This window comes from Thamnophis sirtalis, unplaced genomic scaffold, assembly GCF_051295495.1.
Source record: "Thamnophis sirtalis isolate CommonGarterSnake01/CBP01778 unplaced genomic scaffold, rThaSir2_p1.2 scaffold_15, whole genome shotgun sequence".
In the NCBI taxonomy this organism is placed as follows: Eukaryota; Metazoa; Chordata; class Lepidosauria; order Squamata; family Natricidae; genus Thamnophis; species Thamnophis sirtalis.
The window spans coordinates 7409246-7427704 of record NW_028261395.1 but is presented as its reverse complement, the minus strand read 5'-3'; the positions used below and the strand labels follow the sequence as shown (position 1 = coordinate 7427704).

At 40.4% G+C, this 18459-nt stretch overlaps 1 protein-coding gene across 1 annotated transcript in view; it reads left to right on the top strand.

The window, feature by feature from the left end:
• Positions 1 to 18459, top strand: part of PCDH15 (protocadherin related 15) — an 810754-nt gene that overhangs the window by 394392 nt on the left and 397903 nt on the right. The window contains exons 6-7 of the mRNA XM_087701782.1: positions 5032 to 5046; positions 5676 to 5741. Of these exons, the coding sequence (XP_087557908.1) occupies positions 5032 to 5046; positions 5676 to 5741 (81 nt within the window). The remainder of the gene's footprint in view (positions 1 to 5031; positions 5047 to 5675; positions 5742 to 18459) is intronic.

Here is an 18459-nt window from a genome sequence, read left to right as displayed (position 1 = left end):
TGAAGTAGCCTGCAGTGCTGCATTTAACCACCGCGCCACCTCGGCTGAATGCTGCAACACTGGACATTTTTAAGAAGAGACTGTCTGAAATGGTGTAGGGTCTCCTGCATGAGCAAGGGGTTGGACCTCCAATGTCCCTTCCAACTATGTTATTCTGTTATTCATTCATTCCCTATTTCCTTCATGATGTATATGATATTCTTCTGTGAAAAAAGTATAGTTTTAATTCTTCTTTGAGAATGCCTGTAGGGGAAATAATCTAACCTGTGCATGTTTTTAAGCTTCTGTATTACTTCCATTTCTAATGTGTAGTGATATAAAGATTCTGAGATATATTTTCAAGGGTTTTGAAGCTGTATTCAGCACTGTTTTATATATAGCTACTTGTGGGGGGGGGAAATAGGGGGATATTTAACACAATAATGATCTGGATTTAAGTGAAATGATATGAACAAATTGAGTTTTTCTTTATTACTAATTTGGAAGAGATATAAGTAGGTTCCGAACAAGAAATATTTTTGAATACATTTTTCCTTATCTTTCAAAGTTAAGTTACCTAAATCATCATAGCCTTAATGTTTAATTAATACTGGACAAATACCACCATAATCAAAATATAAGGTATTATTATTCATATGCATTAATACAATTATTGTGTTATTTGCACTCATAAAAGTATAAGAAAACATTTAAAAAAATACCTGAATGTCCAGTTTTGGGAGAGATCATCATGGAGAAAATCTATCTAAGTGTCCATAGACCTTGTGACACTTAAATTAATTGAAACATTGAATGTTTACTCCAGTCACATTGTTGATAAATGTAAGATAAACGAATGGCATGGTGGAGACTTCATGTAGCCTTGGAGTTTAAATCACACTGACCTAGGTCAAATGTTCTTTATCTACAATCTATTCCAAAATCTGAAAGTAAGCTCATTGGAAACGAGAGAGTTTATTAGCAACAAAAGATGGGTAATAGGTTAGATGTACTATTTATTGAATTTTCATTCAACATGCAGTGGACATAGTACTCCTTCCTCCATTTTTTTTTCATCTATCTTACCAGTTACTAAAATGGATTGTACTTAGGAGCTATATAAATTTACCTGATTTTTTTGGTGGCAACGGCAGTCCTCTATAATATCCCCCTCTCCCCCCATGGACATTAAGTTAGGTTCTTGTGTTAGCTTCCTTCTGAATTTATTTATTTATTTATTTATTTATTTATTTATTTATTTATTTATTCATTCATTCATTCATTCATTCATTCATTCATTCATTCATTCATTCATTTATTTATTTATTTATTTATTTATTTATTTATTTATTTATTTATTTAATTGGTTTGTATGCCGCCCACTCTCGAGAGACTCAGGGCGGCTTACAGGTAAAAAAGGAAGGGGGGACATACAAAAAATAAAAAAAACAACATTAAAAATTCCACAACATTCATAACTTAGAATGGGGCTGGATGAATCAACAGCCCCAGGCCTGCCGGAACAGCCAGGTCTTGGTTGCTTTGCGGAAGGCCGGAAGGGTAGTAAGGATCCGGATCTCCACGGGGAGATCGTTCCATAGGGCCGGAGCAGCTACAGAGAAGGCCCTCCCCTGGGGAGTCGCCAGCCAACATTGACCGGCAGATGGAATCCGGAGAAGGCCTAGTCTGTGCGATCTAATAGGTCTCTGGGAGGTAACTGGCAGGAGGCGGTGTCTCAAGTAACCAGGTCCGATACCATGTAGGGCTTTAAAAGTAACGACTAGCACCTTGAAGCGTGTCCGGAGACCAATGGGAAGCCAGTGCAGCTCGCGGAGGATAGGTAGCAGAATGTAGGAGAAAATTGAATTTTTGATTTTGGATGTGACATTTTCTGGAATGAGGCATATAAACTCACAGCTGATACTTTATGCTTTATCATATATATTGGAGATTCATTGTGATCGATACGTCATGGTTATGTTAACTGCTATTGTAACTTCTGTGAACCACCAAGATTGCAGTGCAATAGAAATATTCATTTTTCTTCTCTTCAATCATGTTTGTTTCTCGGAAACTGTCTGGAACAATGTTTTCCAGAAATGGTTTGCCACTGCTTCTTCCAAGAACTGAGAGAAAGTGACTGGCCCAAGGTCACCCAGATGGCTTTGTGCGTAAGGTGGAACTAGAACTCACAATCGCCCAGTTTTCTATCCTGATGCCTTAACCACCAATAGCAATAGCAATAGCAGTAGACTTATATACCGCTTCATAGGCCTTTCAGGCCTCTCTAAGCGGTTTACAGAGAGTCAGCATATTGCCCCCAACAATCTGGGTCCTCATTTTACCCACCTCGGAAGGATGGAAGGCTGAGTCAACCCTGAGCCGGTGAGATTTGAACCGCTGACCTGCTGATCTAGCAGTAGCCTGCAGTGCTGCTTTTTAACCACTGCGCCACCTTGGCTCTTATACCACACCAAACTGGTTCTCTAGTTTCTAGTAATACAAATATACATAAATAATAAAGTTGGCATGACTCATAGCTATATAAAGAGTCCTGATATCCATTAAGACACGTAGGCATATAATAACTATTTCCCACTTGTCCATGAAGATCACTATGGTTATTCCTGATCAATTTACTTTTGACAATGAGAGCAGGGCTGCAATAAAACAGCCATCTAAACACTATCGTTAAAGAACAGATGGGATATACGGAAGAAATATCGTTAATTTAAAACATGAATGATGGAGTAAAAAGAAAGAAAGTACGAATCTTTTCCATAAAAATATTACAGGTGTAGAAAGTGATAGCTTTATATCTTTTCAACCCAAGCAATATACAGGTATGTATTTCAATGGTCACTGACTTGTAAAGTTTAATTCAAAAGCTCAAGGTTCTTTTGAACCTTAAATATATCTTGTATGGAATTTAGGCAACCCAGGTTTATCCGTTGGAATAAAGGCTGCAGTAATATTTCTTGAGTTTAGAGTTTTTTTAGAGTTTTATTTCATTTGTATGCTGCCCTTTTCCCTAAAGGGACTCAGGGCGGCTCACAACTCAAACAAGGGAAGGGGGATACAGACCATTGACAACAACACAAAACAATACATAATTAAAAGCGCAACAATCATACCATTCGAGATAGGGGCAACGATTCTTTAGCCCCAGGCCTGTCGGAACAGCCAGGTTTTAAGGGCTATGCGGAAGGCCTGGAGGGTGGTGAGGGTACGAATCTCCACGGGGAGTTCGTTCCAGAGGGTCGGAGCAGCAACAGAGAAGGCTCTCCTCCGGGTAGTCGCCAGTCGACACTGGCCGGCGGATGGAATTCGGAGGAGGCCTAGTCTGTGCGATCTAATCGGTCTGGTGGAGGTAATTGAAACTTATTTTGTAAACAGAATCCTGCAAGGGATGAAAATAAAACCTTCTACATGTTAACAAATATGTATGCAGGCATAAAGTCGGAACGGAATTGGTTCAAGTACAGTGAATGGATAAATGTGGGAATAATTCAATATACATCATTATAGCAATAAATCATTAACAAAGATAGGGTTTATACAACATTATAATGCATTATGAAATCACCATCAAATGCCTTTTCAGTTATGAAGCTGAGTATTTTTGTATGTCTAAAATTAGTTCAGAGAGTTGGGTGTCCCCAGGGATAATAAGGGATGTTTCTCACAAAATTGCAATGCAGAAAAATCACCAACTTTCCTTCATTAACATAAACCCTTTCTCTTAACTTGATAATTCCAAATTGTTTTCAAAGTGTGAAAACTCTCTAAAGCAGCTCAAGACAAACAAAACTTTTAATTTGAAACCATTCTGTCTTTGAAAATTAACCCCATTTTGCATATTGAAATACAATTACTAGGCTCAGTTCATGAAGTAATATTTATGATTAAGTCACTTTGGAGAAACCTGACTAATTATGTGTTGTATCCTTCATTAACTTGAAAGATGTTGGTAAATTCTCTTGATATTTTAATGAGCAATTTCTATTTCATTTCCTCAAAGCATTGTTGACTTGAAGCTGAGTTCAATGTAGAGAGAAGCTGAGTTCAATGTAGAGATATTTTAGACTGTGATTGTCCAAAAGTTATACCACGTATGGGCTCTGGGAAGTCGGGGGGAGGGAAGGGAGGTGGGGACCTAGGGGGAGGGGGGAGGGGGGAAATACAATATGTGTTAAATTCCATGATTGCATTTGTATACTGTGGCTTTTCAATGTTAGTGCGAAAATAGAACAAACCGAATATACTGGAAGGTAATAGAAATATACCGAAGGAAAGAGTCGAGTGAAAGAAGAAGGAGGGTGGAGAGGGTGAGAGAGAGGAGGAGGAGAAGGGAGGGAGGAAATGGATTAGAGGGAGTGATAGGGTTAGGGTTAGAAAGAAGGGGAGGGGAAGTAGGCATAGAGGGGTGTGTGAGAAGGAAGAATGAAAGTTGGAGGGGGTTGAAAGAGGGTGTATGGTGGGCCAAGGTGGTATATTGGGTTTGTATTGTAGAGGGCATTTTCTATATAAGTGAGGGCCGTGTTTATTACTCAATGTTATATGCCCTGATTAAGCACAGTAAATATGTGATTGTATAGAATGAAAACATATATATATATATATATATATATATATATATATATATATATATATATATATATATATATATATATATATATATATATATATATATATATATATATATATAAAAGCATTGTTGACTTAATTTTTCTTTCCGTTGTTAGATGTCAGCTTGTTTTCTTCTGTTTTCAGATTTTTTTAAAAGACAACTGGTGGTTTATTTTAAACCTATTTAGTTATGGATAACTTTCCCCCCTTTTCCATTTGAGAATACTTCATTTCTACTAGTGTAGTGTAAAGATCTTCCCTACGGGTACAATTGGTTTACTGTTACACTTTTACCTCGGTTCTCTGCTTTTACTGCTTTATATATGTTATTGTTAAAAATGTCAATAAACCATAACAAAATCTTACTTATTTTCTTTCATTATTCTGCTTTGCTTCCACTGATGATTCTTAACTTCCTTGCAGACTGGCAGTATGAGGGTAAGAAGGCCAACTGTGAAACTTCCTGAAAATTGCTTGTCTGTTTTTTCACTGTGGCTCTGTTTAAAACTTTGTTGAAATTCCATTCAGTCTAATTAGAGACTTGTGCTGCAATTAAATTTCAATTATGTGTCTTTCTCCTGTGAAGCTTTAATTATGATTTATTTCTGTAATCGTTTCTTCTGTTTTTATTGTGGTTTAAATTACCATCGCATCATCTATGTCTAGAAAAACCCTCTGTTCCAAACTAGTTTCTGTTTAGCACAAGACGTGATTAAAAACAAAACAATGTTGTTTATTGTGTTGTGTTATGGTAAAGGCCTTGTATTTGTAGATATGATCCAAACATATGAAATTTTAGAAGCAAATTATAGTAAAACAATGTACGTTGGGTTTAAAGAAAAATATATTCCTGGATAAAGTTTTCTAAAGAAAAACCTTGTGTTACATGTAGTCGTAATTAAGAGTCAGGTAAAATCTGGCTGAACATTATGGAAGTTGATAGCACCGAACACAGATTGTTTTACAACTTATATTCACCGTACTTTGTTAAAATGATTACCAACAAATTCTGTCTTGCATGCCAAAATTTATAGCCTGTAGAATAACTCTTATTTTTATATTTATAGACTGCAAGTTGGCCAGGGCAGGACCTCCAGCAACAATAGTTCCAATTGATGAAGAAAGTCGGAATGGTGAGTATGTATCTAAATTGTGAGACTATTTCTTATGCCACCGTAAATAATATATACGTTTATTAACAGCAACAAAATGGTTTTGTATTCTGTTTTCTGGTATGTTGAGTTGGGAAGTTTACATGTGTCATGTCCCCATTGGAGTCTGACTCTGAAATGGTTTTGTATTCTGTTTTCTGGTATGTTGAGTTGGGAAGTTTACATGTCTCATGTCCCCATTGGAGTCTGACTCTGAGATGGAAGACGAACAGCTGACAGAGAGCAGGAGAATGGTTCCGTTGGCTGTGGAGGAAACTAGGGAATGGCAAAGTCAGGCTGGGCAGAGCAGGGTAGAGTTAGAACAAGGGAGAGGGGTTTGGATGAAGACCAAGGCCCACCCCCTTCTCATCCTAGAGAGCGCAGGGAAGAACACAGAAAATAGCAACGGGTTGCGTGACTTACGAGGAATCCCGATTCCCTTCACAAGGCACACCTGGGGATGGAATTTAAAGGAGAGGCAATTGGAAGGGCCGTTTGTCAGGAATGAAGGCTGAGTTCACCTTGTGTAGAGTGGTGGCCATGCGTTCCTGGCATTCCTCCCGACGGCTTGAAGTATTGACGACCTTTGGTGTGCTTATCTCATCCTGCTGGAATTATCCTTCACTCCTGAGACTCACTGTCATGTTCTGCTGGAGTGGTGAACTCTGTTTACTGCATTTTGGCTGGAGTATTTGCATGTTTGTGGAAGACATTTTCTCCAGGCCAGAGAATGAAAGGGATGTTGAGGGCACAGTTGGTGTTAATAAAGGGACTCATACTGGTTCATTGGCTGTTTTACCTTTGTGCTACAACTTGGGTCATCGCAACATGCTTTTCAGTGATAAATTATTTGCCTAATGTGATTTCAAGTATTAATCTGATGTTTTGCTCTTTAGCCGTTATTGAGAACTGAAGGAAAGACATAACATCACAGGTTCAGGAGCAAATGGACATCAACTAACATGTTTTTCAGAGTATAAGACGCACCTTTCCCCCCCATAAAAGAGCGTGGAAATATTGGTGCATGTTATACACCAAATACAGCCATTTTGGGGCTCCCGAAGCCCCATCCCCACATCCTATTTTTGTGAAAACGGGCCGTTTTTCACAAAAACTGAGATCTTTTGGTTTTCCCCCAGTCCCCAGCAGCACTCTGCAAGCTTCAGCAGGGCTGGGGGAAAGCAAAAGTGCCTCCTTTTTTGCTAAACGGGGGTGTTTTTGCCTGCCCCCAGCCCTGCTGAAGTCTGCAGAGTGCTTCTGGGGGCCGGGGAGGACAAAAACTTTTTTTCCTTACTTATCTCTTTGAAATCTTGGTGTGTCTTATACACCGGTGCGCCTTATAGTCCAAAAAAGTATGGTAATTGATTGATTTTAGAACTATTGTTATTTGCTTTCAGCCTTATTCGTGTGGTTTTCAGGCTTCGAACCAAGGCATTCTGCTTGACATTGTCCTATGCATTTAAAATCTGAATTTTAGGAGACGTTGCCATTTTAATTAAAGCATTTGTACAGGGAATCCTCAACTTACAACCATTCATGTAACAATGATTCAAAGTTGCAATGGTTTCAGAGAGAGTGATTTGCGACTTGTCTTTGCACCATCCTGGCAGATCTCAATTGGGTACTGGCTCACATTTTCAAACATTTTCAGGAGCATGTGATCACTTGATCATGATTTTTGACCTTACCAGCCAGTTTCCAACAAGTAGCATCAATCAGGGAAGCTGGATTTGCTTAATCATGTTGATTCGCTTAACAATTGTAGTGATTCACTTAATGACCTTGCTGAAAATGGTTGGAAACTAGGGTCAAGCCACGTGATGTCTCACTTAATGATCCTATCGAGTCTTAATTGTGGTTGTAAATCAGGGATTAGTTATATACTAAATCTGGATAAAAGCATTTCAAAAGGAATGAAGGAACGGAGGTGTTATCGGAAGCTATCAGGCTGTGGCTGTGGCTGTGGCTGTGTGATATGTTTGTGTATGTGAGGAGGAGGGGTGAGGAGGATTATTTATAAAAGCTTCTGAAGTATTTTTCCCTTATTCATCTTTTGGAAAATAACCAAAATTGTTAATTCTCCCAAATAAGAAAATGAAATAAGGGAAGGGAAGGCCATAATATTTCGAAATTATTTCCTTACAATGGATATGAAATGCAATAGCAATAGCAATAGCAGTAGACTTATATACCGCTTCATAGGCCTTTCAGGCCTCTCTAAGCGGTTTACAGAGTCAGCATATTGCCCCCAACAATCTGGGTCCTCATTTTACCCACCTCGGAAGGATGGAAGGCTGAGTCAACCCTGAGCCGGTGGGATTTGAACCGCTGAACTGCTGATCTAGCAGTAGCCTGCAGTGCTGCATTTAACCACTGCGCCACCTTGGCTCTCATGCTTCTATCATGTGCTTCTATTATGACATTTGGAAATTTGTAGATTTTGAAAACTATCATTAGGGAAGGCATCCAGGAAGTAACTCAGCACACTACTGTTTGGAAAAGTTATTGTTCAGATTGAGATTTCCTGGGAAAATTATAAGGAGACGAATAAAAGAAGTAAAAAAATAATAATAATCTTGTTTTATTCTGAGGATTTCAAGATCCAATAAACTGTGGTGCTTCTGTTTGGTGTAAACTATGAACAAAGTTTCTGACCATCTATGTTTTTTTTAACACATACTGCATGTTCCTTTTGTCCTGTTTCCTGTGATCTTGTTCAGTGTTGATCTTAAAAAGCAGGATAAGAAGTTGTATTATTGTATTGGTGACTAGCCTTGGAAAAAAAATCTTCATTTTTAAGCCAAAGGAATGTATCAAAAATTCACCCCAGAGACATATTTTAACTAAGTTGTACTGCATATGAGTAGTGGAATACAGACATGGTCGCTCAGTGGCTAAGACCCTGAGCTTATCAATCAGAAGGTCGGCAGTTCAGCGGTTCGAATCCCCAGTGCTACATAATGGAGTGAGCTCCCGTTACTTGTCCCAGCTTCTGCCAACCTAGCAGTTCAAAAGCACGTAAAAAATGCAAGTAGAAAAACAGGGACCACCTTTGGTAACAGCGTTCCATGCACCTTTGGCATTTAGTCATGCCGGCCACATGACCACCGAGACGTCTTCGGAAAGCGCTACCTCTTCAGCTTTGAAACAGAGATGAGTGAAGAGACTGCGCCTGCAGGGTGCAGGGGTCTCCCCAACCGGTGGTCCACTTCACGGTTCCAATTCCTGAAACTGCTTCCCAATAAAACACGAAGGCTGCAGTTTGGGTGAAATGGCAATCTCTGTCTCTTCAGAGTGCTTTTTTTATTAGAAAAAGTTAGTTACAGTGTCATCAAAAAGGAGCGTATCAAAAGGCATATATAATCACACATGGCACAAGTAAACTAATGAAAAGTTCACAGCATTCTACAAATAAACCAATAGAAAATCACATCATGGCAAAAAGCGGGCAAAGGGGGAACAGAAGATTACAAGCTGCATGGTATTGGGAGGGGGAGAGAGGGAATAGAAAGTTATAGCACAGCATGGGGGGGGGAGAAAGGGCATGTGTGGGAGTAGCTGGCTCACATAGTTCTTGTTACATGAGGCTGCATAGTGAGTTATGACCGTTAGGCCAGAAAGATGTTTCTGGTGCGATCTTTTTCATCCCTGTGTATGTGTGTTTCAGACAGCAGAAGCTGCCCTGCACGCAAACACCCGGAATGAATCCCAACACTTTCTTATCTTGTTTTTCTCAGAATTGTTTCCTTGGCACGTCAGCCAACTGGCCTTGGTAAATGTCCACTAGGTTCTTAATTCAGATAGCTTTGTTCTTTGTTTCCTAGCTATTTTACCTAGCCTGTTATGGCGACAGTTTGGTTCCCACAGATGAGCACCGCCCCCTAGAGTCGGGAATGACTAGCACATATGTGCGAGAGGAACCTTTACCTTCTTTTACCTTTTTATGAGTAGTGAAATTATAAATAAACAATTTCAACTTTTCATATTCAGTAATGATCTGTAAAAGATGAACACGATGTGTCATAAGTATTTTCCCCTAATATTCACCTTGCCCACATATAGGGGATATTGCACGCTATAGGAACCATCTTCTCCTATGGTAACTGACCAGATTATTCAATCTTGCAGGGTTGATGTGCTCAGGGTTCCTTCAGTTAAACAATGCAATCTATCAGGACCCCAAAAATGTTTCTTGTCTTTTGCAGCACCTGCTCTCTGGAATGAGGTCTCCCCACCCAAAATTCTCCCAAAGGTGCTTTTTTCAAAAGGCAACCCAGATTTTGTTTTTCCTTGGAGACTGACTGGTGGAGGACGGGAGGATTCATATTCCTCCATATTCCTATGTCATCTGGTCATTAGCACTCTTTCTGAGAGTCGTTGAGGCCACTTGGAGGTTTATTTGTGTCCTCAGCAGGGGTGGGTTTCAGGCGGTTCGCGGCGGTCCCTGTAAGTAACTTCCGGGAACACCGAAGGATCCACCCGCCCGCCCACGTTTCTTACCCGGTTTTGACGAGTTCTGCGCTTCCACGCATGCGCAGAACGCATACAGCGCCTGCGCGATCCTCCAGGAGCAGCTGGAGCATCGCACAGGGGCTAGTACGCATGCGTGCACTGCGTGTGTGCACAAGGACGCCGCCGGCCCCGTTCCAACCAAACCGGTTGGAACGGGGCGAGAAACCCACCTCCTCAGGCACATCGGAATCGTGAAAATAGGTATGGAACTTCACCGGAATAGCTAAAAGGACTGATATTGTGGGTGATATTGTATCACTCCCTAAAAATGATAGGGGGCTGTTCAACCTTACCATTTGACCTCTCATTCAAGCCAGCAGTCCTCTGTGTCCAGAATGTGGATTTGCTGTCTTCAACATAGTGGCTTTTGTCTTTTAATTTCAGATGGACTGCTGAATCTTGTCCTGATAGGTTTGTTCTCCTATGGTATGCTGTGTGTTTGTGAAGTGGTTGTTTTGTTTTTTCAATGTACATGTCTCATATACAATGTACAACTGCATTGTACTGCATATCCCATTGCCCAGTTTGTATTTTATCCTTGGGGTGCACAAGGTTCTCCCTTGGGTATTTTTGGGTTTAAAGTGTCCATGTTTACAAGAGCCGAGGTGGCGCAGTGGTTAAATGCAGCACTGCAGGCTACTTTTAGCTGACTGCAGTCCTGCAGTTCGGCTGTTCAAATCTCACCGGCTCAAGGTTGACTCAGCCTTCCATCCTTCCGAGGTGGGTAAAATGAGGACCCGGATTGTTGTTGGGGGCAATATGCTGACTCTGTAAACTGCTTAGAGAGGGCTGAAAGCCCTATGAAGCGGTATATAAGTCTAACTGATATTGCTATGTTTAAAATCTAGATATCCCCCCCAAGATCTAGATTACACCTCCCCCCCCAGGTAAAAAGACTAATAGGCATGGCTCTTCAGCTAGTGCCAGCCCTTGAAGGTAGACCAGACTAGGAGACCACAGCCACAAATTTCAAAACTAATTTTATTATAAGGTTACATTACATTAATATATTTTTTTTCAAGTCTGAATGTGTTGCCGCTCCCTCTCTTTAGCTTTATAAAAACTAGGGAGGGTCCTGTCTGAGTTGCTTTCTGAAATTACCTTTCTCCCCTGGACTCCAATTTCTTTTATATGACTGTTGCCTTGGTTTCAGCTCTTCCTCTTGTTCTCCAAGGTTATTCTAACACCTCACATTATATCCATGCCTTTGGTGAAGCGGAGGAACTTCCTCTTGTTTCATTCCCATCTGTTGTTCACATCATCTTTTATCTTTCTAATTGGTTTTATTGTTTCTCCTTGTTTGAGTTGTCATGAGACACCCAGAGCTGTTGGGAAGTCAGACAGCATAAAATCCGATAAATAAAAACAAAATAGAGGGAATCCAACTGAGTACAAGTATTCCTTAAGGACTAGCAGAAGGAAAATGGCTCCCTACAGAAGGTGTGATGGAATCACAGGGGAACAGCCCAAGAGGCATATATGGAGGGGACTTTAGTTCAGTGTATTGGAAATATATATATAATTGTTTTGGTCTTTGGGGGATTTTTTTTCTGACTACTTTTGATTTCAGGACAGAGTTTCTTTAAATTCAGGGTCTGCTACCTTATAATTGTTCTGTGCATTTCCAGTGATAAACTCTTTTCATGGTATTGGATCTGGGTACTTGAGAGACCGCCTACTGCCAATTACCTCCACTCGACCAATTAGATCCCATAGATTAAGCCTCCTCCGAGTTCCATCTGCCGGTCAATGTCGACTGGCCACCACGCGGAGGAGAGCCTTCTCGGTGGCAGCTCCGACCCTATGGAACGATCTTCCCGTGGAGATTCGTACCCTCACCACCCTCCAGACCTTCTGCACAGCCCTTAAAATCTGGCTATCCCGTCAGGCCTGGGGTTAAAGACCGTAACCCACCCGAATTGTATGAATATTGTGCTTTTAATGATGTACTGTCTTATGTGTTAATTTGTTTGTTTTCCCCTCCTTTCGAATTGTAAGCCGCCCTGAGTCCCCCCAGGGAAAAGGGCGGCATATAAATAAACTACTCATACTCATACTCTTTCTCTTTTTAAGTTCTAAATTAATAAGGCCTATGCTGAACACTTATCAAACAGTATATTTTTTAAATATTCTTTCTTGTTGGACAACTCCCTGAATTATTTTCGCTCAGTCCTGCTTCAGCAACAGTGCTTCAATCTACGCAGGGCATTCTGGTAATAAATGGAATGATAATCAAATACACTCTGTGCAGATATTTAATTATTTAAAATAGATTTCATCCTAAGTTAGATGGAAGTGACATGCATCACCGCATAAGATTCTTTTGATTTCAATGAAAAGGAAACACTGCAATTAGTCTGCAAGGTTCTTAGAATACTAATCCACCTGTGGTTTTAAACACTTTTAAAATTTAGGGCAATACAATGAATAGGTTTTCAGACACACTTTTAAAATAATGAAAGAAAATCGCAACTGTTTAAAGCATTTTTAAACTCTTACAAGCTACTAAGTACTTTCCATTAGAAACCGTTTATGCTACCAATTCTGGATTGATAGTTATAGACAGAAATCCATTATTCATAAATCAGTCAGTTAAAATGACAGGTATTCTGTACTTAGCAGTAAAAATATAAGAACTTCTGAACACAAATAAATGTTTTTATGGAAGGGTATAATAGGATTTTTTTTAAAGTTAGATATTTAAGGAGTGTGATATTTCAAGAAGGGGGAAATAACTGAAAACAAAAGTCACTCAGAAAGAAAACATAAAATGAGACTTTCTTTACACATTTTCTGACTTAAAAAAGATTCAGGCTTTAAGCAGAATATATTCTTGCTTTTAAAATTAAAGTAGAATGAAATTCTCTTTTATAATAAACGTTCCAGCTCTTCCAACTTTGGAGTAGACATTGACAGAAACTCGAGTGAAATTTTTCTCCAGAAAAACTGTGTTAAAAGGAAGACACCATTTTGATTAGGAAATCAATAACCAGTAAGCCAATCAGCAGCTTTGTCCAGTCTTAGCTACTATATCGATCAATAGCAATAGACTTATATATCACTTCATAGTGATTTACAGCCTTCTCTAAGCAGTTTATATAGAACCCAACAATTTGCCTCCGGATTTTACTGGCCTTGGAAGGATGGAAGGCTGAGTCAACTTGCCGTTGGTCAGGATCAAACTCATGGTAGTAAAATGCAGAGTTAGAATGCAATACTGCACCACCATAGCTCTTCTAACCATGATAATGCAAACATTAAAAAGATATGTCATGGTGTCACAGTGCAAGTGCCTTTCTTCATCACTTGTTTTTCTTCGCCACAACTTCCTGATGCCTTCTGCCCACTTATCTGCTTACTTGAAAATTTACAACTTTGCTTGTTACAATATAACTGATTTAGTTAAATCAATAGGAGTTACCAGTTCTGACAACAAATTTAATATTGCTCTAGAACTCTGCCAAGAAAATAAGGAGACTTTTAGTGTACAGAAAACAAAACAAAAAAATAACAAAATAAATTTTGACCTGAACTAATTTATTCAGTGAGACATCTTCATAATCACATAGCACTACGTTACTTTAAACACATACACGCTGAAGAAATCTGACGAAAAGATAAATATTCAGAGATCCCCTACTACTTAGTCAGAGATAAAGGTGAGTCCAGAGAAAATGAAGAGATGAATAATTTAGAGATGAACTTTCTCTATAAAAATGCTAATATCCTCCACATTTATAGGTACTTGCCATGATGGCATAGATGTAGGATCCATTTGTATGCTCTCTGTAGAGATCCAGTAATCCAAGTAACCCATCTAAGGATAATCAAATGAACATTTCTCCAATTTGAAAAAAAGAATTGTCTTGGTAGTCACTCCAAAATGCTATAAACACGAGTCTAATGCAAAGACAGAACCAACAAAACAAAACAAAAACCAGGATATCATCCAATAAACCACTATATATTTGTCCAAAATATAAAAAAAAAAATTTGATTCATGAATCTGAAGAAGGGTATAGGACAGTTAGCTAATCTATAGAACTTTATGTATAGTGTATATACTATCTATCTATCTATCTATCTATCTATCTATCTATCTATCTATCTATCTATCTATCCATCCATCCATCCATCCATCCATCCATCCATCCATCCATCCATCCAATTACATGATAGAAAGGGTTACCACTCACAATCAAGCTTGTGTGCTAAAGGGTTAAAGTACTAGAACAGAATATAGTAGAATATTTTTCAGTGTGTTTCAGATTTAAAACCACTTATGTATTCATAAAAATAATGATTTGAGTGCTGCTTCATTGTAAATAACTATTCTTTTCAAAATAAACATGTTCCTATTCTAGTTGCTTCATTAATGCATCATATTTATTTATCCATTTTTTTTTTCAAATGTATTGTATATAGGCACCCATCTCACAAAGCAAATGATTCTGGGTGGTGTGTAAGAAATTTAAAAAACCCAATAATAAATTAAGTTACTATTATACATTAAGCTACTATTATAAAGTAAAAAACATTAAAATATGCAAAATTCAGTTAAAAATAAAATAATGGTGAAGGGCTATGAATAATAATGGAGTCATCTTACTAATTTACCAATTCCTTGGGGTTCCCAGACATGATCAAACATCTACATTTTCAAGGCCATTCAGAAAGTCAGGACTCATCTTAGACCAGCGGTTCCCAAGACCCCAGAGGGAGCCAATTTGATTTTTAATGGGTACAATTTGAACCTTGTTTAAACCAAGTCAATGGCCTTTTAGGCTTCCTCCACGTGAGTAAAGTTCACTTTTTCAGTAATGTAAGAATTATATGTCACTGGGAGTGGGGGTGGGACATCAGGATTTTAGAGATGCTTAGGCGTGGCGTGGCCAAAAAAAGGTTGGGAACCATTGTCTTAGATGGGGGGCTACCTCAGTGCCACAGCTGAGAAGACTCACCATCTATGGCGATAGTAGGAACACTAGATTTGGCCTGACACGTAAAAAAGGTACACAATTCAATTTTTCTGAATCACATATTAATTCATATCTGGACAAAGGTGGGTCCTATCATAAACCTAGAAGGAACCCCAAATGATTTATTCAGCTTGTCTTTATACTTTATTTGGTTACAAAAGCAGGAAATGCTTTATATAAAATAGATAAAAAGCAAAAAAAAAACAACTACAATGTCGTTGCTCACAAAGTACATTTAGAAGCATATTTGGAAAGCAACAAATTTAGAAAAACCATTGGGCCAATCTGCGGTTTCTTATCATGCCTCTCCTGAACTATGGACAGGTACTGTTCTGAACCCCCCGCCCCTGGCCTATGTATAACCAGAACACAGGCTTGGCTGTCTGCCACTATTTAATGAATGTGATAACCAGTCCTTTGGCTGAAGGCCCAGACAAACTCACGTCCAAAACAATCGGTTGGCAGCAACCCAGAAGCTCCAAGAAAGCAATGCAGATAATTCCACAAGACACGACTAGAACACAGATTTCTTCAATAATAGTTCGAACGGTTGTTTCCTGCAAATGTCCCCTCCCAACGCCTCACTTATAAACCCTCTTGGAAGGGGCCCAGGCACAAACACCCGTGCGTAATTATCGTCTATGAGACTGCCTACGGAGTTGCTGCTTCCATTTCTCAGCCCTACACAATCTCGCATCAGGGACAAACTGCCTCTGATCTTCGCCACTGCTCCATGCATCAGGTACCTCCTTGTGGCCAACCAGCCTCTCTGGTCCCTGCTCCGAGTCTGAATCCTGCCCAATCCTCCTGTCGCTGACCTGGCCTACTGACACTGTACACAAGAAGTAACATATGTCTGTACGTTGTGTCATTAGCGGGGCCACCAGAAGTTACGGGAGATCAGGTTCAAAGTCTTGAAAAGGCCAAAATGTCCCGCCGCCGGATTGTCATGGCACTGCGAGAGAATAAGTCCCCGGAGGGGCACCGTGGTTACATAGAGTCTGTCCCGGTACCTCAAGAGGTCATAGTCAAAAGTCCATGGGGAAGCCGGCTCTAACCCTGCGTTCCGTTGCTCCACCCACTTTCGTGCCACTGCATGTCCTGTATCCGAGGCCGTAACTGCAGTGAAGGATTCGACGGGCAAAACTGTCTGGGATAGAAGCGGGATGGAAGCCACACAAGTCCAGTTTTGTGAACACCGTTGCCTTCCGGAGCCGCTCCAGCAACTCAGGAATCAGGGGCAGAGGGTAACAGTTGTGTACTGTGATCACATTCAAGCGACGGTAATCACAGCAGAGTCTCAGATCCCTGGTCGTCTTCTTGATGAACAAGATTGGGGCAGGCAGTGGTGAAGACGAGAGCCGGATAAAACCCTGGGCAAGGTTCTTGTCTAGAAAGTCCAACAATGCGGCCAACTCCGGCTTGGACATGGAGTACAGGTGACCCACAGGGAGCTTCGCGTCGGGTCAATGGGGCAGTTATAAGGCCAGTGCGGTGGCAGTTGGTCTGCCTCCTGCTCACTGAAGACGTCCGCGAACTTCGCTAAGTCCGGTGCCAATGACACCCTGGGCGAACTCAGCACCTGGCCTGCACATACGTGACGGGTGTGGGCCGACACATTGTGGCAACGGGAAGCCTAGGCGCAAGGGCTGCGTTGCAGCCTTGATAGGCCCAGACCGAAGTTCCCGGCCATCAATGGTCTCGACCAGCATCGGTGGGTCCACCGGGCACAAAGGGATGACATACTGGTCACAAATGCCTCTTCCATGAAATTCGTGGTAGCCCCGGAATAGACCAGGGTATGGGCTGGAATCCCCGGTAGACTACCAGACAGGAGAATGTGTGCTGCCAAGATCAAGTGCCGGGAGGGCTGTCAATCAGTCCTCTTCTCTCAGACTGATAAAAAGCTGGCCTTGTCCCAAGAAAACTGGAAACATGGCTTGGTTGCCGTCAAACTTATCCGGCATAGCAACCGGACATTTCCTCCGAGGCTGGGGGGGTTGAATGCCCTTGAAGCTGAGCAGCCAGCAAGGCCAACTGCTGTGCAAGTTGGGTGTTTTCGGCATGTAGCTGCTCCATGGTGCTGATATTTACAGCTTTTGTTTTAGGGCAGGAAACAAACTGTTCTGACCCCGCTTGGCCTGTGAATAAACCAGAACACAGGCTTGGCTGTTTGCCACTATTTAATGAGTGTGATAACCAGTTCTTTGGCTGAAGGCCCAGACAAACTCACGTCCAAAACAATCGATTTGGCAGCAACCCAGAAGCTCCAAGAAAGCAACGCAGATAATTCCACAAGACACGACTAGAACACAGATTTCTTCAATAATAGTTTGAACGGTTGTTTCCTGCAAATGTCCCCTCCCAACGCCTCACTTATAAACTCTCTTGGGAGGGGCCCAGGCACAAACACCTGTGCGTAATTATCGTCTATGAGACTGCCTACGGAGTTGCTGCTTCGGTTTCTCAGCCCTACGCAATCTCGCATCAGGGACAAACTGCTTCTGATCTTCTCCACTGCTCCATGCATCAGGTGCCTCCTGGTGGCCAACCAACCTCTCTGGTCCCTGCTCTGATTCTGAACCCTGGCCAGGATCCTCCACATCTTCCATGGCAGACTCATATGGTTCCTCACTATCCAAGTCCATCAGCAGCTCAACCGGATCCTGCTGGGCCACAACAGGTACATGTTATTACAATTCTTTTAGTCTCTTTAATTCAGCCATTTCAATGCCAAAATGTTGATTATTATAATCCTGATCAATGTAGCATGCCCTTTCTACCAGAACTGGAGGAGTGGGAAGAATTTTTTTTTTCTAAATTTCCATAGTACATATTTCTATATTTTAAGGCATACAAATATGTGAGTTAAACAGTTCATTTTAAGTACTATATTATATGAATGGGACCAAGACTAGTTTTTAATCCTAAATTGCCTTTACTAGCAATCAGTGAAATGTCAGTGCAGATCTAATACAAAACACAAAATCATTGCCCGTATTTGTAATAATAATCATTTTAATAATTTATTTTTCGCTTAAATAAGTTTTCAAGGAAGGACACAACCTCAGAAAATCTTTTTGGTTCTAACTTAAGTTCACAGACAAATTTCTGAATTGTTCTGTAGCAGCAGCAGCAAGGCATATTTTCAGACATTTAACACAAGAATTGAATGTTTTGAGAAATATTTTTTTTTAAAAAAACCCTTG